At 46.1% G+C, this 24243-nt stretch overlaps 1 protein-coding gene across 6 annotated transcripts in view; it reads left to right on the plus strand.

Moving 5' to 3' along the window:
- ARHGAP36 (Rho GTPase activating protein 36) overlaps positions 1–19224 on the plus strand; it is a 31479-nt gene extending 12255 nt beyond the window's left edge. Inside the window, exons 1-12 of one of the 6 annotated variants that reach the window (XM_070785360.1) lie at positions 2273–2389; positions 10999–11157; positions 12413–12478; positions 13018–13256; positions 13494–13686; positions 13899–13954; positions 14197–14347; positions 14801–14949; positions 15122–15298; positions 15537–15634; positions 15771–17605; positions 18010–19224. In XM_070785360.1, coding sequence (XP_070641461.1) covers positions 11049–11157; positions 12413–12478; positions 13018–13256; positions 13494–13686; positions 13899–13954; positions 14197–14347; positions 14801–14949; positions 15122–15298; positions 15537–15634; positions 15771–17605; positions 18010–18167 — 3231 coding nt within the window. In that variant the 5' untranslated portion in view covers positions 2273–2389; positions 10999–11048 and the 3' untranslated portion in view covers positions 18168–19224. Of the gene's footprint in view, positions 1–2272; positions 2390–8221; positions 8352–10830; positions 11158–12412; positions 12479–13017; positions 13257–13493; positions 13687–13898; positions 13955–14196; positions 14348–14800; positions 14950–15121; positions 15299–15536; positions 15635–15770; positions 17606–18009 lie in introns of those variants that run through there. The other 5 variants (XM_070785361.1, XM_070785359.1, XM_070785363.1 and 2 more) reach the window with 5 other exon arrangements.
- The last annotated feature ends 5019 nt before the right edge of the window (positions 19225–24243 follow it).

Below are 24243 nucleotides of genomic sequence, written 5' to 3' on the forward strand. Positions count from 1 at the left end.
TTTGACTCAGTTACCTGCTGTGTGACCTTGAGCAAGTCCTTTTCCTTCCTGTTCTCAACACCAGAAGGAAGTTAAGGGGGAAAGGGGCTCTGCTTGAGGCCCTGTGCTAAGTATCTTGCCGATGTTATTTCCACACACTCTTTTCTCCATAGTGCTCTAAGGTGAGCATTTATCCCATTTTGCAGTTGAGAAAACTAAGGCTGGGTGATACTCAATCATCTGCTTTCTAATATATCATGCCATCTTTATGTATTTATGTTACCAAGGCAATCACGGTAACTCAAGCCAATTATTTGTCAGCCCTCTGCCTGAATTGGCGTCTTATGCACTCAGGTTCAGATTATGTCTCCCAGCTGCCCCTAATGCCAAAGTGTGTTGCTTTACAGGCAGTTGGTTACCTGGGTGGGTTTCTCTTTTCATCTCCTATGACACCCACCTACCCCCAACTCGGATCTTTCCCTGGCGTATCAGCATGAGATCCCACAAGAGAAAGTAAGCATCACCCTCAAGTTGCACCCCAGTATCCGTCCCTTATCCTGAGGGTGGGGGATCTGGCTGCGGGATGCAGTAGTGAGGAAGGGGAGCAGAGCTGCCAGGGCCAGAAGGAGGGGCTGCAGAAAAAGACCAAGAGAAGAAAGAGGATGCCAAGGACAAATTGGACCAGCTCCAAACTGCCGCTCCCTCCCTTTCTCCCCCTCTCCTCATCTGGTGCTCTAGAATGTATAAAGGGGCAGCACCCAGCCCATTTTCAGCAGGAGAGGGAGAGATCCTCTCCTTCCAGGGAAAGGAAAACCACCCTGAGCAGTCAAATTACACTGCTGTGTTGGGTAAGATTGATTTAATTCCTGAGGGGGAAGGGGTAAGAAAGAGTAGCAGGGGAAGAGGGCGCCTTTTTGGTATTGCTGGTGCTGAGGTGGTACTTGAAAAGAGTGCCACCAAGGCTGCTTCGAGAGCCAGAAGCTCTCTTCCTTTGCTAGGGCTTAAAAGAGACTTGCCACTGGGTTTCTGGATCTCATTTCCAATCCAAATCCAAAAGCCACAACTCCGAGCCTTTGGGGAATAAGTTCATGTCTTCCAGAGCTGCCCCAGCACCTACAGATGTTTATCCTCTCCCCTCCCCTTCCTCCTCCTCTCCTTTGCCTATACTCTGCTCTGCCTCCTTCCCTCTTGCTGGGCTCATCCAGTCTCTGGCATTCTTGATTCTCTTCTCCTCTTTATTGTCCATCCAGTCCCTCTGTCAACAACACTCTCCATCCATTTGCTTCATCCAGGAGAGGAGAAAATTCAACTGGGAGGGGGTGTAATTGTGTATTTGAAATTCTCCCCATTTGAGATCTTGCCTTTATAACCCCATATTGCCCTTGTTGCGTCAGATGAGAATATTTAGTGCTTGTGAATAATACATTTTTGCTTGGCTGAATATGATTTGAATATATGTTTGTTGGACTGCAGATTAGAACAAGGCATTTTTGGAAGTAATATTAGAAGGTAAGATGGTTTGGGCAGGTGTGAATGGCCTTCTGACTGCACCAGATGCCAAGAAGATAGAAAGACAAAGACTCTGTGTGTGTTGAGAAGGGGATTACTTAAACCACTCTCATCCAGATGGGTGGAAGAATTCTGCTTGCTCTTGCTGTTTATTCATTTATTTTTCTTGCTGTTTATTGAACTCTGAACAAAATGATCTTTTTTGTCTCTGAGTTTGGAAGAGCAGAGGCTCTGGAGGAGATGGCAAACAAGGAGTCAGAAGAGTGAGGCAAGGAGGCTCTGGGGGTTGTTCTTGTGCAGTCCTTGTGTCCAAAGGGATACCACTTGCCCTTCAATGCCATAGAAGTCAGGGCAGAGGGGAAGTGGAAGTGATGAGGGGTAATAAGACGCGTTCTGAGCTGGGTTCCAGGAATTCTGGGCCTTCCTCTTAGCTCAGCCACCAAATAGCTCAACGGCCTTTGGTAAGTTTCTTAGCCATCTGAACCTCCACTTCTGCCTCAATGTCCCCTATAATGTGAGACAGTGTGCCACGGCCAGGGGAAGAGAAAGGGAGCCCTCAGAGGAAGGGACTCTTAGGCTGAATCTTGACAGGGAAATCAGCTTTGAATAACGTGAGAGATGATTGAGGGGAACGATGAGAAAGAGTGGGAGTAGCCCAGAGAATTTAGCCAACAGGTATGCGTAAGGCACTGAGTTGGCTGCTGCGTAGAAAATTGCTATGAATCAGCCCCTGCCCCACCGCGGGAGCTTCAGAGAGCGTGCGGGGGAAGCTGAGCCATAGAGCTGAGCTCTCCGCCGAGCCTGCAGCTTGTCCCAGGACGAGTCGTAGTCGCGCCGGAGGACTGACCAGCGGGTCACGCAGCCCTTTATTCCGTGGCCGGACCAGGAGAGTCGCCAAGAGGTAGTGCAGGGGCAGGGCTCCAGGGTCCTGAGTGCAGCCCACATGAGGGGCTGAGTGGGGGGTGAGGACACTCCAAGCGGAGCTCCGGACGTGCGGGAGGGAGAGGAAGCCTGCGGGTGCTGAACAAGGTGCCCACCGTTTCGCGTTCAGTGGCTCAAACGTTAAAAACGCAAGGAAGATTGCATTTTTCAAATTCTCGGCAGCGGCAAGCAGCGAGAGTGATTTTTGCGCGCGATGGGGCTTTGTTTAACTTTGCAGGTTCTGCGCGCTCTTGAGCCACTTAGGGGCGAGACGCGCGGGGCGCAATCCCGCCTGACCGCGCGCTGCAGCGACAACCTGTAGCCCGGGACATCCCTTCGAGGGGAGGGCGCAAGGTCATGGCCGGCCGGTTCCTTTCTCTCTCCCCGTCACCCGGTCTCCACCCCACCCCACCCCTCCATCCGCGGTCACCTAGCTCTGGGTCAGGGGCTGATTGCAGGACTGCGACTCCATTAGGGAGGGAAAGGGAGACCCGCTTCTATCCCCTCCCTACTCTGGTGCAAAAAAACCTGCAGAGGGGCAGGGGTTCTCTCTCCAGCTATGGACAACGCCAGCGTGACTATCTGTCCTGGAGGCGGCTGAGTCCTGTAGAAGAATCAAGGACATGGCAGACGTGAGGACTGTGTATCCACCGTGTTCTCTGATAAGCCAGATAATAATAAATAAATGGCACTGCTTGTGTTTGGGGCTTGGGGATGCTCACAGACTTGCCCAAGGCCACTCAGCTGCTTTGGTAACTAGGCAGACCGCCTGACTGCTGGTCTAAGGGTTTTTCTCACTGCATCATAGGCCAAGACAGTGGTCTAATTTTTGAAGGAGGATAGATACAGGCAGTCAGACAGACAGATATTTTTTAAAATACGATTATCTAAGTGTAGTTTTAAAATACCATTCCTATCATGAAAACTATCAGAAAAATATCTCCCACAGCCCCAGTTCCCTATGACAGCCACTCAGGATTTTGAAAAACAAAACTGCAGAAAATTGAATGCTTCTTGGGGGAGATACAAAGGAGGAGGGAAGCAGGTGGGGGTGGGGAACAAAGGTGGAAGAGAGAGAGTTCTCAGCACCTATTTGGAGAACAACTTTATTATAAGGTTTCCTTGACAGCTCTCTCTGTCCAGATGGTTTGAGGAATTGTCCCCATGTTCTTGCCTCTCTCGTGTCCACTGGTGGGAGCCCCAGCTGTGGTCTAGAGGGGCAAATGTTGGATGGTTCTCTCTTTAATTCAGAATCTCATTTTCCTCCTTCCTTCTGTTGTAGCAAATACACTGGGGAAGTCTATCCTGTGTGTGTGTGTGTGTGTGTGTGTGTGTGTAGATGCATTGTGAGAACACATGAGGATGTGTGTGTATGTATGGAGGTTTGTGAGAGGGAATGTGTGTGTCTGAAAGGGAATATGTCTTAAAGAAGGGGGCTTGGGGCCAGGGGAGTTGAGAAGATGGGAAAAATGAATCAGAGTTTACTGAATGCACACTAACAACCTACAGCTGAAAGAGTCTGGCCACTGCTGGTGGACCTGGAGAAATGGTCAATTCTTAATACTCCTTAAGGAATAAAGGGGAGGAAATGTATTTCAATAGGGCAGGGAAGGAAGGTGTTAGACCCATGGACTTTGCTTGATAGTCTTGCAGACTTTTGATTGTATGTGACCTGCAGCTAGGCTGTAAGATCCCAAAGGCAAGAACTGAGACTTTCCAGTCCAGATGGCTCCCCCTTTCCCCCCACCATCTCTAGCATGGATGGCTTACACACTGTGCTGAGGGAACAAAAGGTATGGACTGAATCCCTTTTGTGAGCCAGTTAACTTTCTTCTATGTTTCAGAGCCTAGACTGATTCCCAACCCCCACAGTTAGCTACCTTACATTTCTGATCACGCAAGACCCAGTGAAGAAACAGTTGAACTCATCCCCTGTGAAAGTGAGCTATCTGTTGACAGGGTATGGTACCCACTGGCACCCCACAATGGACGGTACAAGGGCATTCTTCAGGGGGGACACTGCTTCATCCCATAGAGCAGCACTTCTGTTCATCTTCCTTTCAAATTTGATTCACAGGTATTTGTGGGCGGTGCTGTTCCCTACCTTGGTTCAGCACTGACCCTTTGGAGGATTCTTGCATTTCATCCTGTCTTTTATTTAATCTTTACCACAGGCACACCTCATAGGTACCGTGATTTTTGTTTTGTAAGGTGATGGAACTGAGGCTCATAAAAGTTTGAAAATTAGCTCCGGGTCACTTGGTTGGTGAGTGTGCAAACTGACATGTGGTAAGGCTGGAATTTGAGCCTGAGTTCTAGCCCATATCGTAAGACCTTTTCAGGATTTCATGCTGTCAGTTTGGGGAGTGGGCTGAGGCAAGAGATGTGATGGGTGTAATACAAAGCACTTTTGATGCCTTTCTCTCTAGTAATTCTTTTGGTCTATCTTTCATAATAGTGTTTTTCAAAACCATATATCTCTATCATCATTTATCTCTATTTATCCTGTCTATCAATCACCTTCTTTCATTACCATTTCCCAATAATAGTGTGTATAAAGAAAGACCTCAAAATCTAGCCATCTCTTTAGGAAAGGAAATCTTCTTGACTCAGGTCATTCCAGTTCCAAGCAGCAAATGTTGGTGATGTAAACCAAGAAATGCCGTGTTTTGGTGGGGAGGGCAAGACCAGGTCTGGGGATAGGCTAGTTCCCAGATCATATCCCTCCATGGTATGTTAGTGCAACTTCAGGGAAGTTACAACCTCTCCAGAGTCCTAGTTTGTTGTTATCTGTAAAATGGGAAGCATAATACCAAACCTACCTCCTTCCCACGGTTTGTTGTGAGAATAAAATGGCATGATTCATTTACCCATGAGTCACGAATAGCAGTTTTAATTACAAGATGTTTATGTTCTCTCAAAACTGTCAGAATTTATAATCCTGTGATTCACCCAACAAACACATTGAACACCTACTGTGTGCTAGGGTCTGAAAATAACAGACACATGGAAAGCTTTTGAGAATGTGAAAAGCACAAGAAAAATTAGACATTAGAAAAAATTACCTCCTGTTGATGGAACATCAGATTTTCTTTTTTTACTTTTTCTACCACAACATAATAGAAGCAGCAACCAAAAGGGAAAAAAAGATAAAGGGTGACACAGCTTGTGATACTAGCAGTGTTATGCACTCTGACACATACTGCAGATAACAGGGAGAATATCTATATATAATACAACTATATCTTGTTGTATTTGATGTCGCATCACCTGGTCTACACTATTGTTTGGGATGTTTATAGCACGAAGATTGCCTTTCACCATCCTGAGCTTGAGTTCTTTAGTCAATAAAATTTTAAAAGGGCATCCCACGTTCTATACAATGACACCTGTCCTTATTTTACAAAGAGGTTGTATTTTGTGGTGGCTGTCTGCCTTTGGATATGACCTCCCTTATTTGATCGAATCAGGCTTTGATTATGTATTCATTCTTTTGATTTCATTATTTAGCTAATTATTTTGTAGCTATTAAGAACGAAGGTGGATGAGACAGTGGAAAGAGCCCTAGGTCTGAGAAGAACTGGGTTCTTGCCTAGATTTTGTGTCAGATTGCTGTGTGGCCTTGGGCAAACTCCTGTCTCTGACCCTCATTTTTTTGAACTATAGTATGAAAGCTTTGGACTAGGTGATGGCTAGAGTCCCTTCTACCTCTGATCCATTCTAATATTCTAATAAGTTCTGGAAACATTTTTTGATGCCAGAGCTTTTCTGAATGCAGTACTACCTTCAGTTTATGAGTGTCTGCTCTGGAGTGATGGGCTGACTCACGTATTGAATGCTGCCCCCGAATTAATTATCTTGGGGCAGTACACCGCATAGGGTAAAATGAGCCATTTTGTTCATCACGACTGCAGCCTTTGCTGAAATGGAGGTTATGGAATAACAACTTAAAGGCTAACTCATTAATGCTCAGGGACGAATGAGGTAATGTGCCAGCAGACCAAATTGGTGCCCGAATGTTTTCATCTAGAGACCTGTATCTCTCTCTCATGTTGTGATATATTAATGGGGATGTTTTTATTCATTGTTACTGCCTGTAGATATTTGAATACTGTAGATGCAATATCTTCTGGGTACTCAGCCTTGCACACTATCAGTTTCTCAAACTTCAAAGATCTCTTAGTGGCTAGAAGCAAAATTCTGATGGTGCCATAGAATGCCTAATTTATTAGGATTCTAACAACAGCATCAGAGCAGTCTTTTTTTTTTTTTTTTTCCTGAGGTGTTTACTAGTGAGCACTGTACCACCCTTAACTATTTGATGGGGACAATGGAGTAAATTAGTCCTCCAAATTGTGAAGGCTGTGGATTTATGCTTAGCTGAAACATTTCTGTCCTCACAATGTCGAAGCGGGGTGACCTTTCTGACGTTAATTTGTTTCTCCATCTGTGCCGTGCATTTCAGGAGGATGTGAGGAACAAGCTTGATGCCACTCGTGTGTTTCCTCTCTTCATATTACTGGAGAGTTGACTGGGTTCTATCTCTGCTCTTTGTTCAAACTCTGTCTCTCAGTATCTGCTAATATCCTAGCCCCTTTACTGATAGAAATGAAATTATATGTTCTTTTGCTAGTGACAATGTGAAATTAGATGGTTTAAAAGATAGATTAATTTTGAGACTTACAAGCATTTTACTAATCTGAATAGTAGCATTTGAAAATTTGACCTATGCAATTAGTTTTTCTAAATTTTATAAATTTTTTAAATACTTGACCCTGATGTCATTGGAGATTGAAGAAGAAAGATCTATTTGCAACAATCTCCCAAGATCTTTTTGCCTGTTTTAATTTAATTCAAATTTTGTAAAGATTGAACTAAGTAGGATGGATGCATTGATACACATGCTAATTTTATGCAATTACTTTTGAAAACTGATACTTTCTGGTAAAGTCAGGCCCTCAGTAAAGAACCTTGAATTTCAATGTGTTTATTAAAAACCAATGCTAAATATCACATATATATTATTCAATTCTTATACAATTGCTGAAATGGATACTTTACCATTTCCCCATTTTATAGAGGAAGCCACTGAGGTTCAGAGAATTCAACAAACTTTCCTAAGGTCACACAGCTAAGAAGTAATAAAGTCTGGCTTTGAACTCAGTTCTATTTAGCTCTGACCCCAGGGGCCTTTACAGATATTTTTCTAAGGATATTGTTTTTGCAAATGTGTTGAATTCTAGGCTGAAATTGAGAGGGCTAGCTTTCATCTTCCTTCTTCCTTTTTGATGTTATGGTCACTTCTGGCCAGTGCCAGAGCATGCTGAATGGGAAGGGGAAGACACTTTGGAGCAAGAGAGGTCTCTTGGCGCCTGGCTCTCTGTGAGGAGCCTCCTTTTGTGATCATCTTGTAAAGTCATATCCTAGGACAGATATTCAAATCTCAAGAATCTGTTATGTGCCTCTCATAGTGTTGAAGCCTAGTTACTGGTCCCTCCTCCCCAACCTGCCCATCTGCTTCTTGTCTGGGCACACTGACCTTCTTAATTCTACTTCTGTCTAATATCTACTGGTCCCCTGAGAGGGTTGAAGGCGTGCAAGACAGTGTCAATTTTGCTGGCAGAATTGCAGCATAAAGATTACTCTTAAGTTTAGCCCTGTATCTTTGAGCAGGAGGCAATGACAAACGGTTTATTCTGAGGGCTTTGATTTTCTTTGGAATTGTAAGCATCTAGGCTGACTCATCCCTCAAAGGCTTCTCTCTCTCTCTCTCTCTTGGCTGACATTGTTTTGAGGTTCTCTTATTTGTTCTCATCTTATTTGGGGAGAAGAAGAAGGATTGATTTTCATCCTGATTTTTGGGTAAAAGAACCAGCTATACTCTTTGGATGACCAGATCTTATAACCCTTGGCAAGAAGAAATAGCTGCAACTCCAAAACAGGTACCAAAATGTTTGAATTGGGTAAGGGGAAAAAAAGGAGTCATGTAAAAAAATTAAACCAGAGCTAGGCTGTGTATGTCAGAATGAAACCTTTGGCTAATTGATTTTGGACCTGTCTTTGTGAATCAGGAATTACTGGCTCTTAATTGGGTACTGTGGTTAGGTTCTCTGTGTGTGCCTTTGGTTAAGATGGTCATTTTGTGGATGCAGTTTGGTGGCTGGACTTAGGTGTTCACTTTGGGGCTAAAAGATATTGCTTTGCAGTTGAAGGAACTTTTATAAAGATGTATGCTAAGATTTTGCCTTATAGCTCAGTTCAAAAGGCATAAAAAATACTCCTCATCCTATCCGATACTGAACTTAATTATGAGGCAAGTGTTTATTTCTGACATGTGTGACTCTGGCCATTTAAGGAAAGTGGGCAAAAGGGAATTTTGGAAACAAAAGAAGTGAGGGATTTTGTTTTTGTTTTTGGATAGAGCTGTTTTATAAAGATTATTGGATGATAAACTTCTACCTATCCTTTCTCTGTCAATGCTACATTACCTGATCTTTGGAGTTTAAAGCACTCCCCCTCCCAATAATATATAGAATAGTATCATGAAACTCCATGGGCAAGGGGAGCTCAGAAAAGTTGCATGTGACCACTTCCCTTCTTGTCAAAAGGTTTAGTTCCCCATGTCCCAAATTATCTTCTCTGTTGGGAATAAGCATCACACACTCACCCAGACCATAAACTTCAGAGCTACCCTTCCTATTATAATAAAAGATTTCTCTAAGTCCTGTCAATTCTACCCATAAAATCCAGCCCCAATGACACTGACTTCTGTCAGCGTCTCTTGCCTCTTGGCTCATCTATCTACTTCAGGCTTTCTACCCAAACCAGGCTTTTCACTGCTCTGTGATTTTTCCAAGCTGCAGCTCTCTGTCACTTCCCACTTAAAAACCTGCAGTAGTTCTCTATTGCCTTCAAGAGAAAGTCCAGCTCCATAACATGGCATATAGGGTCATTCATGATCTCATTCCTGCCTACCCAGATTTATCTCCGTCCATCCCCTTTATACAGCTTTAAGAATATAACAACCTCTCTCCCATGTCCTTGCCTTTGCACAAGCTGTTCTCTCTTTCTGGATGCTCCCCCCTCCTTATCTCCAGGCAGACTTAGAGGATTCCTCCTTTCTGTTCTCACAGTAGTTTGTTTATATCTTGGGCGATTGACTTATCACAAGGTTTTGTAAATTGTTGCTAACCTGCCTATTTCCATCACTGTACTGTTAAACCCTTTATGAAAAGAGTATTATTATTTCGCTCATATTTGAATCTTTAGTGCCTGGCACAAAGTGGGCAATTAATAAAGCTTTCTTTTCTTTTAAATGCATGCATGGAAAAACAAATTAATAATAGAGGTGAAGATGTGCAGTTAGGATGCTGTGTGGGGTTCAGGGAGATCCCCACTTGGGGGGTCCTGTGCATTCTGGGAGCAGTATGAGATAGTGGGCACCATGGAGAAGGGGCATCTAAAACACATTTACCAACACACAAAGAAACTTCACTATACCAATCCTGTATAGAAAGTCTCATTAGAAGCAGACTGGAAATGATGTCTGTTTTGGTACAAACTTTTTTTTTTTTCAGGAAAAAATAACATAATCAAGTTGCACAATTTTTGTTAAATAGACAAAAGGCAACAGAATCCCACCACTTAATACAGATGCCATCAGTAATTGGGTGCATTTATTTCAGTCTTTTATTTTTATGCATGTTTTCCTTTACATAGTTGTAATCATAATTGATACAATTCTGTATTTTATATTTGTTGTTTAAAAATTCCTTGTAAACATCACTTTAATGATTGCATAATTTTCCATACAATGGCTATTCCGTAATGTATATAAACAATCTTGTTGCTGGGCTAGTTGTTTTTTTTTTTTTTTTTTTTTTACTGTTACGGTTCCTGTACACATGGTTTTTCCTTTCTATAGGAAGATTTCATTAGGATAGATTCCTAGAAGGGAAATCACTGGGTCAAAGGGCCTGGGGATGACTTTTGGCTTCAGATTCATGTGTCCAGTTTGCATTCTGGAAGAGCTGTACAAAATTTACAGGGCTCCTAACCTAGATGAATGTGCCCATTTCACCCAAACTGAACAGCATCAAGCATTATCATTAAAAAATAAAAATAAACTTAATCAGTGTTCTAAAAAATTAATGGAAGAATATTACCTTATTCTTAATTTTCATTGAAAAATTTTAAGTAAGTTTGGTGGTTGGGGTTTTTTAAAATCTTTTTTTCTTCTTTTTTGCCCAATTAGGTTTTTTCTTTTCTGGACTGTCGGTTCAGTGCTGTTTTTTTTTTTTTTTTTAAAGTTGGAGTTTTTTTTTTTTTTTTTTTTTAAAAAACAAGCAGCCAGAGGCAGCTCTGCTTGAGGGTTAAGCCGCCTCCCAGTTTTCCCTCCCTCTTTATCACCCTCCCCCCACCCCCCCAGAGTTCTCTCCACCAGGTCCAGAGACAATTGGATGATGCAGTCCTCATAATCATCCGACGATTGCAGAATGGGTGGCTGCATTCCTTTTCTGAAGACAGCAAGGACGCGGTACCCCAGAATCATGCCCCCTTTGCTGTTGTTGTCTGCCTTGATTTTTTTAGTGAACGTCCTGGGAGGAGCCCCAGGACACAACCCGAACCGCAGGGCCAAGATGATCTCAATACATAGCCTCTCCGAGCTGGAGCGTCTGAAGCTGCAAGAGGCTGCTTACCACGAACTCGTGGCCAGGCAGTTCCTCTCTGAATTCAAACCTGAAAGAGGTGAGCAGTACCCCGGTATGTGGCATCCTCGCCTTCGGGCCGAGTGGACCCTCCGGGCCGGGCGGAACGAATTGGGGGTTTGGGGGGTCGAGGGGTGGGAGGGACTCTCCTCTGGTCTCGGACCTGGCCGGTTCTCCAGGCTCCTGGATGACCGAGGGAGTGGGACTTGAGGGGTGTTTGGTCAACTGGGAAGAGGTAAAGATGAGTTGAGTTGGGTCGAAGCTTGGGGCTTGGGGGACAGTGAGACAGGCAGATATCAGAGACAGACAAGTGGACAGAGGACAGGTGAAGAGACAGACGGACCAAGTGCGGTGCCAGAACGAGTCGGGACGAGATGGAGGCGCAGAGAGACGCTCCGAAAGGACTGGGACAGAGACAGCGCGGTTGAGAGACGAAGAGTTGGAGGGAGATAGCGAGACCGAGAGAGAGACGCGCCAATCCCGGCGAGGAGCGGGAGGGCGGGTGGGGTGCGGGGAGCGGCGGCGGGAGGTGCGCTGGGAGCGCTGCCCACCACGCCTGGCTGCCGAGGAGCGAGCGGGACCCAGCGCAGGACGGGGGTCGAAGAGCATCGGGGTTTCCCCGGTCCGGACGCAGATTGGGCGGCTGAGGGGAGTGGGAGGGGGGTCGTGCGAACCCAAGGGGCGCCGCTGCAGTGATGAAAAGTGCAGGGGGCCGTGGGCTCGCCACGCGAGCGCGCGGCGGGCGCAGCCGAAAATAGGAGCCCAGCGAAGGGCGATGAGACCCGTGTGCAGCCGCCGCTGCGGGGGGTCGCAGTGTGGGGCCAGCGAGTGTCGCCGCTGCTCCCGCCGCAGCAGCGCTGGGAGCCGCTGGCCTCCAGGGAACGAGCGCGTCCGCAGTAACTTAGCGACCCCTACTCGCCCGGGCGCCACAGGCAGAGCCCCTCCCCTCGCCTGTTGCGCTGTCCCGCGGCCGCGCAGCCCTGGAATCTCAGGTTGAAGCGTCGTGTTGCGCTACTCCTGGTGCGTAACGAGATGCGCGCTGCGCACGCGGCGCCGTACAGGATCTGGTGTGGTGACATCCTTGGAGTCTCGGGAAGTAAACAGAATTGGTCCCGTTTTCAAATGGGGAAACTGAGGCTGAGTGAAAGCAAAACACTTCGGGAGGACAAGACAAAGCTGTTTGCCCCTCCCTTCCCCCTCAGTCCCTGTGGGTCAGTGCACTGCGATGTTTTAGTCACTTATCAAATCCTTTTTGTATGAGAGTGCCTGTATTTTCGTTTTTTCTCTTCCCATAGCTCTACCTACTGACCGTTCAAACACCTTCGAGAAGTGGTTTCTGATTCTGAGAGGACAAGAGAGGGGTGAGGGTCTCTCTTACTGTACTTTCCTTAGGAAAGAAACAGAATGCTGCACCCCTCCTGCATTCGAGAGCCTGGCTACTGGAGACAGGGTGGTGCCCACTGCCCCTGAGTCCCCCGTCCCCTCCCATCCCCCTACCCCTCCCTCCCCTCCGGCTTCCAGAAACCCCGCAGGGTATGGTTTCAGGAAATGGCGCACTAGTTGCTGGAGTGCTGAACAGTCCCATCAGATCTGATCCCCGGTGAATCTACCCCAGACAGACCGCCCAGAAGAAACTGCTCTCATTGCTTCAAGGTGGTCACCCCCTGGCAGGTCTTAAGGCAGGGACCCCGTCGGGGTAGTGGAGTGGAGTTGAGTCGTTCAGCCAGATCACCGTAGGGTCTCTTTGGCTCCCTCCCGGGGGAGGGGCGCTGCGAGTCTGGCGGGGTGGGGGTGGCTGGGGGTGGTTGCTTAGAGGAGGGCTACAGCCCCTGCAGTTCCTCCTGGTATAAGCGCTGTGGAGCGCTGACGTTTTTCATTCCTTCTCTCCCTGGCTCCCAAGCCGTATCCCTCAAGACCTTTGGCATTCGTCTGGAAGAGGTCCTGGTGAACGAGCTTACCCGCCGCAAGCAAGTTGAACTGAGAGCCACGATGCAGATGCAAGAAGCCGCGGGTCCCGCTACTAGCGGTCGTCGTCGGGGAAACGCGGTGCAAAGGATGTTTGGCCGCATCCGGCGCATTTTCAGTGGCCGAAGGGATGAGCCCTTCCTGCCCCGGGAGTTTACTCGCCGTGGGCGTAGAGTGAGTTCAACCTTCCAGGTTTCAGGCGGGGGCCCTTAGTGAAATGTCCGGGATGTGGGGCGGGAGGGTCAAGGCCTGTGTCCTCAGAGGGAAGGGGGTGCTGAACAGAACGCGTTGGAGGGGCGTAAGAACATGTCTCCCATTGCGAACGTGACGCAATCTTTAGGAAGGTCTGAGGTAACACCCCACCTCCCCCCACGGCTCCCCCATTTTCACAGAGTCTGGGTTTCTCCACAGGGCGCAGTCTCTGCGGACAGCCTGGCTGAACTGGAGGGTGGGGCCCTGCTACTGCAGACCCTGCAGCTTTCCAGGATTTCTTTTCCAATTGGCCAGCGACTTCTGGGATCCAAAAGGAAAATGAGCCTCAATCCGATTGCTAAGCAAATCCCCCATGTTGTTGAGGCTTGCTGCAGCTTCATAGAGAAACATGGTAAGGGGCCAAGAATGGAGGTGAAATCAAGGTGGAAGGCAATTAAAGAGACCCGTATTCTAGAGATGGGGAAGGGCAACAGGTCAAGGGAGGAAGGGCTTGCAACATTGCCCAGCCACCAGTTGGGGTTGGAATGCGGTGGAGGAGGAAAAGGGTAGTGCTGGGGGAGGGGTGAGCAGAGATACTGAGCTTCCCTTGGTCTTTTCTTTCAGGCTTAAGCACAGTGGGGATTTTCACCCTGGAATATTCTGAGAAGAGAGTGCGTAAGGTAATAAATCAACTATGTTCACACTTCTGTTCCTTCAGTGAGAAAAAGCAGGTGGGGTGGGGCTTCCCCATAGACTTGAAGAGACTGTCATGCCTGGTGAGGGGAGCATGGTCTTCTTTCTGTCCCCTCAGGCACACCATATAGCCAACTACCTCTACTGAGGACTGAGATTTATTGAAGGAGTGGCCAGGAGGAAGGCTGCGGTGGGCAGAGCCTTCACTGGCAGTATTCTCTTTTTCTAGCTCCGTGAAGAATTTGACCAAGGTCTGGATGTGGTACTGGATGACTCTCAGAATGTACATGATGTGGCTGCGCTCCTCAAGGAGTTTTTCCGGGACATGAAGGACTCGTTGCTGCCGGATGATCTGTACATGTCCTTCCTGCAGACAGCCAGTGAGCCTTCCGATCGCCCTTGCTGGGCAGGGAAAGGAAATAGCACAGGGGATGTGGGGTTCTGGGGACAGAGCTCAGGCTGCAGGACCCCAAGGCACTAAGGCAAAATGAATAGCAGAAGATGAAAATACCTCTCCAGATTCCACTACAAGTCTGTTCTTTGGAAATCTCTCTAGAGCTTCTTGAGGCCGTGTGTACCCTCTCAGGGCAAAGTAAAACCTAGATTCTGTAGAGGCGGGGGTCTTTTTTTTGGGGGGGTATCTTATTTTGATGGGAGCACTTCTGGGTTCTAGGGATCCTGAGCACAAATGCCAGGGGAATGAGCGAAGAAAAGATGCCTAGGTACCCTCCCCATAAGCCTTCAGCAATTTTCAACCAGAATCACACCTTTCTTTGTGTCAGGCTGCTGCCAAGGCCTGCCCCCTAAGCCAGCCCCTGATTTCCTCCCTCTAGCGCTGAAGCCACAGGATCAGCTTTCTGCCCTGCAATTGCTGGTTTACCTGATGCCACCTTGCCACAGTGACACCCTAGAACGTCTGCTGAAGGTCCTGCATAAGGTCGCTGAGAACTGCGAGGACTCCATTGGCATTGATGGACAGTTGGTAAAAAGCTCTGGGAAAGGGTAGTGAAGTTCATAGCAGGGGACATGTGTGGGAATATATAAGAAAGAGAGAGAGAGACAGAGGGAGAGGATAACAAGAACAAAAGTGACCTATTTGTGTAATTTCCATTACTGCTTCTGAGTTGATCACTTCCTGCTTTCCTTTTACCTAGGTTTCAGGCAATCGTATGACGTCCACCAATTTGGCTTTGGTGTTTGGATCTGCTCTCCTGAAGAAGGGGGCATCTGCCAAGAGGGAGTCCAGGAAAACCAGACTGGGGATTGACCACTATGTTGCCTCTGTCAGTGTGGTCCGTGCCATGATTGATAACTGGGATGTCCTCTTCCAGGTAGGTGGAAGCTTTGGACACACTCATTTCACAGCTCTCTCTCTCCTGTTCCCAAGACGAGGAAGAGTTCTATATCCCTGAGAGATAGCTGAAGCAGGCAGCCACAAATCTCCCAGTCTAAAAGCCCTTCCTACATTAGCTGTGCATGGTGCCTTCAGTTCTGGGTACCTGATAGAGAGGAGTATAGATTTTTAAAATGTTGTGTAATAACAGCTAACCTTCTTAATTTTGCTCTCAGGTGCCTCCCCATATTCAGAAGCAGGTTGCTAAGCGTGTGTGGAAATCCAGCCCTGAAGCCCTTGATTTTATCAGACGCAGGAATTTGAGGAAGATCCAGTGAGTGTTTTCTGGGTTTGTTCATGCTTAGCCTGAAGTAGGATCTCCTATGGGGGCTTCTGACCCCAGGTCGCCTTTATGTTAGTCAACCCAAGTATATCAACTGACTTGCTTTTTCAAATTCATTCCCCTTCAGGAGCGAACGGATAAAAATGGAAGAGGATGCTTTACTTTCTGACCCAGTGGAAACCTCTGCTGAAGCCCGGGCTGCTATCCTTGGTCAAAGCAAGCCCTTTGATGAAGGTCAGTTCCCTGCTGGCGGTCAGACCCTTGCTGAAGGTCAGGCCTTTGCTGCAGGTGAGTCCCTTGGTGAAGGTCAGGCCCTTCCTCAAGGCCAGGTCCTTGTTGAAGTTGAGCCCCTTGAAGAAGATGAGTCCTCTGAGGACGATATGTCAGTCAATGAAGAACTAGTATTTGAATATCTCAATCAAGGATTAGCCTTTGGTGAACTTCAAGGTCTTGAGATTCCAAATGACCTTGAGATCCAAGGCCCGCATCTCGAAGGCATTCCAGAGCTTGATGAAGAAGATGATGATGATGATGATGACGATGATAATGATGATGACAATGCCCTGAATTTTGATGGTCTTCCTCTCCTTGAGGACATTCTAGATGCGGATGATGAAATTCCAGGCTTCATGGAAATTGCAGACTTTGATGAAATACCATATTTTAATTTTGTTCCGGACCCTGGTGTAGTTCCAGATGTGCAAGAAGTCCCAAACGTTGGAGTAAACCCAAACCCTGGAGAAAACCCAAACCACGACCTTGATGAAGATTTTGAAGATTACCAAAACCCCAACCTCGCAGAAGTTCCAGATCCTGATGTTGTCCCAAACATTGAAGAAGCCTCAGATCCTGATGAAATTCCAGACAATGAAGAAGCCCCTGACACTGATGAAATTCCAGACCATGCCAATGACTCCGATAATGACGAAGACCCAGATTTTGGAGAAGACCCCAATCCTGAAGATGTTCTAGCCCTGGATGAAATCCCAAATGATGAAGCCTCAAATGCTGAAGAAGTTCCAGACCACCAAGAAGCCCCAGAAATCAACGGGATTTCAGACTCTGATGAAGACTTTGATTATGATGAAGTCCCAGGTATTCATGTGGTCCCAAGCCCTGAAGAAGCCTCTGGTGGTCATGTCCCAAGCCCTGAAGAAGCCCCTGGTGGGCATGAAATCCCAAATCATGAAGAAGCCCCAGAGATCAATGGACTCTCAGACTCTGAAGAAGACCCCAATCTTGAAGAGGTTCCAGCTCTTGATGGAGTCCCAAATGAGGAAGAAACCTCAGCTACTGAAGAAATTCCAGAAATCAGTGGAATTGCAGGCTCTGAAGAATACTCCAGTCCTGAAGAGGTCCCCACTCTCCATGTGGTAACAAGCCCCGAAGATGTCTTTGATGCTGATGAAATTCAAAGCCAGGAAGAATCCTCAGATGAAAGTGGAGTACTGAACCATGAAGAAACCTCAGATGTTGAAGAAATCTCTGGACGCGAAGAAGCCACTGATGTCCATGAAATCCAAGACTCCGAAGAAAATCATGATCTTGAAGGAGACTCGGTTCTCAGTATGGTTCCAGAGCCCAAGGACACTCAAATTTGCAACGAAATTCCAGTTTCTCAGAAAGACTTAGGCAACACTTTTGAAGAAGATGAAGTTAATGTGACTGCAGAGCTTGAAGATGTCTCCATTCTCAGTACAATTCCAGACCCTCAACCAGACCTAGCTGTCAATCTTGAAGAAATCATGAATGAGGAAACAGTCCCAGTGCCTAATACTGTTGACTCAAAAGAAGCTCAGCATCCAAAGACCGTCTGGTTCCGCCAAGAAGATGCAGATGTTACATTTCTTGTAGATAACACCTTCTTTAAGAACCAGTCTCAGCCTGGCCAAGTCATGGACTACATGTCCTTCTTGGAGTCACTGAAGAACAACGCCTGCTTTCGCCTCTCCATGAAGTTCTGTAAGCTTCCGGCTCCGGCTTTGTTACTCATTTGCTTAGTAAAATTAGTCAGGCTGGCTGTACGGTGGTGGTGGCTGTTAGGAGGCCGCCCGCTTCCCTGCTTCCCTGGTGGTATTTCCCATTTGCTCTGAGCATGGGGTATCTGTCTGACTCTTTTCTCTAACACAGCCTTGCCCTCTTACCCTCCGTCCCCCACAGCCAGCTTCCACAGTGGGCCTAGATATAGAGATATATGTTCTACTGTTAAGCTTCAGTTTTCTTACATGTTAAATGGGGATAATCATTTCTGCCCTAACTTCTTGCTTCATACTGTATTTGAAACTCAAAATTAGGACTTAGTCTCTTGGGTGCTGTGCAAAGTATGAAGTCTAGAAACATGAGTTAACATTGTTACTATTTTCCAGGTTCCTCTGAGGAGCCAGCTGTGCCTCCCGGCACTGCCCGTTCCCATGACGATGAGGAAGGAGCGGGTAACCCCCTCATTCTGGAGCAAGACCGCCCATTGCTCCGTGTGCCCCGGGAGAAGGAGGCCAAAACTGGCATCGGCTACTTCTTTCCTTAGATGTTTTTCCTTCCCTATGGTGCCGGACAGGGGAAAGGGTGGGGGTAGACCTGGGATGTCACAGGAAACATTAAGCAGTCTTGAAGGTAAAGGTCTGAGGGTAAGAAGGAGTTCTACCTGATGCTCGGGTCAGGCTGAGAATTCCAAACACACTGCCAGCCCCTTTCTTGGGGATGTTTGGTTCCTTATGCTGGTAAAAGCAGAGATGTTTCTGTGTCAGCTCAGTCACCCTGGTGCTACCTTGCCTCTCTCTTTTGCCCCTGATCCTGGCTTTCCCCTTACTACAGCTGTCCCTTTAATTGATGTGGCATTTGTGGTAAAATACCCGTCCCAGAGAAGCTCACAAATCTTGAGGTGCTTTCCCTCCCCCAAAGGAGATTGCATGCTTTTCCTGACTTTCCTGCCCTCCTCCTAAGAGCTCAATTGGAAAGGCCCTCAAGAGGCATGCTAGGATGTTAGGTCAACCTCCTGACAGCTAACTAACAATTAATGCTAGATCGTGTCACACCAACTCATAGCCGTGTCCCTGCAGTCACTCCACTGCCTCAGGATAAATTTTCCAAATTATTTAGGCCAGTGGTTCTTCAAACAGACACTCCCCAAATACTGAGAAACCCAACAAGCTTTTCTGGAGTCAAAAGTTAGAGGAAAAATTTGACTTTATTTCCTAGATCCATTTTACAGAGAGCTGGCAGGCATATCCTGTTATCAGCAAAATAGCTAGTTAGGTATGAACACATAGTTCCAAGTAGTAAAACTCACCTGATAACAAAAGTTCTAAATTATTGTCTCTGTACATCCTCTATGCGGGACAGTACAAATTTGCAGGACATGCTCCAGTAACACACAGATATGGGTTACATATGACATCCAAAAAATTATAGCTGTTATTGAGGGGTAACAATGGCTAAGGTCCATAGAATGAAGAATGTACTGTATTGAGGGATAGAAATTGTTCACACAATGGGTAACAACCACAGAGCTCGAAGATTTGTGATAGTTAAAACTTCTCTGGCATTTAATCCTTAATAAAAATCTGTATTGTAGCAGCAGCATATTCATGGCTTACTTGTTTGTTTTTTGTCTTCTTGTGAAATTTTCTTGGTGAGTTGGGAAGCTCTGGCTGGAGCTGAAGGGGAAAGCGAGGTGGGGAAGAGGAACAAAAGAGAAGAGGGTGATGTGAAATAAGGGGAGGGGTGACATGGGATAAAGGGATTAAGTCAGTGGAATAAAGGGGAAGGGGTGATGTGGAATAAGGGGATGGAGAAAAATGGAATAAAGGGGTTGAGGTATAATAAAGGGGGGATGAGGTGGCATATGGGGGGTGGGATAAGAAGAGTGGGTGATGAGGAGTAGAGGGGAGGGGGTGAGATGGGATAATGAGACCGAGTGAAATTGAATAAAGGGGATGAGGTGCAATAAAGGGGAGTGATGTGGAATAAAGGGAGGAGGTGGGATACAGGGGGGGTGATATGGCATAAAGGAGAGCAGGTGGTAAGTAAAGGGGAGAGGGTGACATGGGATAAAGGGAAGGAGAAACTGAATAAAGGGGGTGAAATGCAATAATGGGTTGAAGGAATAAAAGGGGGAGGTGGGTTACAGGGGGGTGATATGGCATAAAGGAGAGCAGGTGATGAGTAGAGGGGAGGGGTGACATGGGATAAAGGGATGGAGAAAAATGGAATAAAGGGGGTGAGGTATAATAAAGGGGATGAGGTGGCATATGGGGGGTGGGATAAGAAGAGTGGGTGATGAGGAGTAGAGGGGAGGGGGTGAGATGGGATAATGAGACCGAGTGAAATTGAATAAAGGGGATGAGGTGCAATAAAGGGGAGTGATGTGGAATAAAGGGAGGAGGTGGGATACGGGGGGGGGTGATATGGCATAAAGGAGAGCAGGTGGTAAGTAAAGGGGAGAGGGTGACATGGGATAAAGGGGAGGAGAAACTGAATAAAGGGGGTGAGATGCAATAATGGGTTGAAGGAATAAAAGGGGGAGGTGGGTTACAGGGGGGTGATATGGCATAAAGGAGAGCAGGTGATGAGTAGAGGGGAGGGGTGACATGGGATAAAGGGATGGAAAGAAACGGAATAAAGGGGGTGAGGTGCAATAAAGGGGGGAGATGGGATACAGGGGTGATATGGCATAAAGGAGAGCAGGTGATGAGTAGAGGAGAGGGGTGACATGGGATAAAGGGATGGAAAGAAACGGAATAAAGGGGGTGAGGTGCAATAAAGGGGGGTTGAAGGAATAAAAGGGGGAGGTGGGTTACAGGGGGGTGATATGGCATAAAGGAGAGCAGGTGATGAGTCGGGGAGAGGGGTGACATGGGATAAAGGGATGGAGAGAAATGGAATAAAGGGAATGAGGTGCAATAGAGGGGGTGAGATGGAATAAAGTGGGGGAAGTGGAATAAAGGGGGGAGGTGGGGTACAGAGGGGTGATGTAGGATAAAGAAGAGCAGGTGATAAGGAATAGAGGGAGGGGGTGACAAGGGATAAAAGGATGGAGAGAAACTGAGTAAAGAGGGGGAATAAAGGGGGTAAAGTGGAATAAAAGTGGTGAGGTGGAATAAAGAGGCAAGTGGGATACAGGGAGGTGATGTGGGATAAAGGAGAGCAGGTGATGAGAGGAAGTGGCGACATGGGATAAAGGGATGGAGAAAAATTGAATAAAGGGGGTGAGGTGCAATAGAAGGGGTGAGGTGGAATAAAGGGGAAAGTTGGATACAGGGGGATGATATGGTGTAAAGGAGAGCAGGTCATGAGGAATAGAGGGGAAGGGTGGTATGGGATAAAGGGATGGAGAGAAATAGAATAAAGGGGGTGAGGTGGGATAAAGGAGAGCAGGTGATAAGGGATAGAGGGCAGGGGGTGACATGGGATGAAGGGATGGAGAGAAACTGAATAAAGAGGGTGAGGTGGAATAAAGGGGGTAAAGCAGAATAAAAGTGGTGAGGTGGAATAAAGAGGCAAGTGGGATACAGGGAGTTGATGTGGGATAAAGGAGAGCAGGTGATGAGGAGTGGAGAGGAAGTGGTGATATGGGATAAAAGGATGGAGAGAAATTGAATAAAAGGGGCGAGGTGGAATAAACAAGGGAGAGGTGGGATAAAGGAAAGTGTTGGGGAATAAAGGGGAAGGGGTGATATGAAATAAGGGCATGGAAAGAAGTGGAATAAAGAGGTGAGGTGAAATAAAGTAGGGTGATGAAGAATGAAGAAGAGGGGTAGTGAAGAATAGAAGTGATGCAGAGAAGTGGAATAAGATGTGAGAAAGAATAAAAGGATGTGGTGTGTGATGAAGGAGACTAAAATGGAAGAAGGGATAAAGAAGTATGGGGAAAGAATAAAACTTAAGAGGAGGCACTCTAAAAGGTGGGGAAAAAAGGGGAACAAAGGGAGAGATCACTCATGTTCTCAACTAAGAAATTCCCCCTGGATTGTCAAAAATGCAAACCTAGAAACACCTGGAGACATATGATTCCCAAGGGCAAGAGAACATGCTTCTGTTTGACTGATGGAACGGCCACACTTTCTTGAAATCCTGAGTTCATGACATGTTTGGAAACTTCCCATGTCAAGGACAGGGTTCCAGAAATAAGAACGGTGTGTATTATTTATTTTTGAACACTTTGCTTTAGGATATTTCCTTCCGTAGAGTTTTACTGACAGCATAAATGTAATATTGGGTCCTTCCTATAATAAAGATCGTTTTATAATAACATAATGAAAGTTCACACATATTGAGTTCTTTGAAATATATTTAAAGCTTTACATGCATCATTTAAAAAAATATTCCCAGCAACTCTATTAGATACATGTTACTGTTATTCTCATTTTTCTTCTTGAGGAAAATGAGATACAGAGAGGTCAAATAACCTGCCCAAACTACACATCTGGTTAGTGGAAAACAACTGGTCTTCAAAATTTAACCACTGGATTATATTCAGTTTAGTTCAGTTCAGTTGCTCAGTCATGTCCGACTCTGCGACCCCATGGATTGCAGCATGCCAGGCTTCCCTGTCCATCACCAACTTCCAGAACTTATTCACACTCATGTCCATTGAGTTGGTGATGTCATCCAACCATCTCATCCTCTGTTGTTCCCTTTTCCTCCTGCCCTCAATCTTTTCCAGCATCAGGGTCTTTTCAAACGAGTTGTCAGTTCTTTGCATTAGGTGGCCAAAGTATTGGAGTGTCACCTTCAGCATCAGTCCTTCCAGTGAATATTCAGGACCGATTTCCTTTAGGATGGACCAGCTGGATCTCCTTTCAGTCCAAGGGACTTTCAAGAGACTTCTCCAACACCACAGTTCAAAAGCATCAATTCTTCGGGGCTCAGCTTTATTTATAGTCCAACTCTCATATCCATACATGACTACTGGACAAACCATAGCTTGACTAGACTGGCTTATTCTAAAATTTTAGGATTCTTCCTCTGATACAAAGATGCACTGAGATGTCTGCACTCAGTTTTCTTGGTTTGTATTTTTGCACTTTTAACAAGCAAGCTTCAGGTTCCTTCCTTATAGATCCTTTCTTCAGACAAGCCGTTGGACAATAACTGTGACATCTCAGGCAGACCCTAGCAGTTATATCAAGGACTCACAGATATTAAAGCCAGCAGAAAATACAGAGCTCATCCCTTCCAGGACTTCACAGGGCCAAAATAGTACCACGTGTCCTTGGAAGAGTTTACCTGTGCTTTTCCCACTCAACTTGAAGATCAACAAATGAACCAGATAGTGAGCAGTTGAGTAGATTGATTCAAAACCTTCCCTTCACTTCCTGGCCTTCCCTGACGCCAGGTTTTTTACTGATCTAATTGCTTCCCCTACAGTCCTCCCTAGTGCTGACTACCAACCAAGGAGTTGGGACTGAGAGTGGTGAGTAGATATGGGTATTATTCTCACTCTTCCCCATACTTAAAGGGCCAACTCAACAGGCTTCCTTGACACTTCAAGTCCTGTCCTCATTCTAGGTGACCTCAATATCTACACGGAAGGCCCATCCCACACAGCTTGGCCTTTCACCCTTTAATTTCTTAGCATTTCACCATCCTGCAGCCACTTGGCATCACTGGGCATGATTTCATTTCCAAAAGACTCAACTCTAGTATCCCGTTATGACTCAAATCTCTTAACAATAACTGGATCCCACATCATCTGCTATTTGGGCTTCTTGAGATGCCCAGTAACCCAAGAATTTTCTTTTCTCTTCCCTTCTTTCCTTATCCAGGCAGGATCTCAGGGCATATTAATTCAGAACTGACTGTATCTTCATCCCCTTGTCCTGGAAATACCACATCTGCACTATTTACTCTCAATCTTGGGTCCCTTTAAGCATCTGATTTCTCCAATCTCATAATGACCACCATGAGAGAAAGGTAGTAACCCTCCAAATATTGGTTCATCTAATAGAATTTCCAACCCCAACTGGGCCCTCAGGCCACTGAGCAATCGTCTTGCACATCCCAGGTTATGTCTGTCTCTAATTCTCCTCCCATTCATATTCCATTTTCTACATCATTCCCCTTAAACAGCAGTCTCTTTCAACTTAACTCATTCCAAATACATCCTCTTTTCTGCTTTATTATTGTTTATTTTCCTCTTCTTTTTCTAGTCTTTAGGTAGGAACTTAGATTATTGATTTTCTCTTTTCTAATGTAAATATTCAGTGCTTTAACAGTGTATCACGAGTTTTGAGGTGTTGTATTTTCATTTAGTTCAATATATTGTTAAAATTTCCTAAAGGTTAATTTACTTTTTGTTTTTTGTTTTCCTGCCATCTTTCTGTTATTGATTTGTAGTGCTGCCTGGCTCACTGTTATGGGTGGGCCTTTCATTTCATCCAGAAAAAGGACGAGCATATTTAGGCCACCTTCTCTTTCTACAACTGAGCTTGTGTTCAGGAAATGGCAGACCTAGGTCACCTTTTTCTGTTGCATAAGAGTTAATCAGGGCTTCCCAGGTGGCTCAGTGTAGAGAATCTGCCTGCCCTGGGTCAGGAAGATTCCCTGGAGAAGGGAATGGCAACATACTCCAGTATTCTTGCCTGGAGAATCCCATGAACAAA

The sequence above is a fragment of the Bos indicus genome, chromosome X, assembly GCF_029378745.1.
Source record: "Bos indicus isolate NIAB-ARS_2022 breed Sahiwal x Tharparkar chromosome X, NIAB-ARS_B.indTharparkar_mat_pri_1.0, whole genome shotgun sequence".
Classification (NCBI taxonomy): domain Eukaryota; kingdom Metazoa; phylum Chordata; class Mammalia; order Artiodactyla; family Bovidae; genus Bos; species Bos indicus.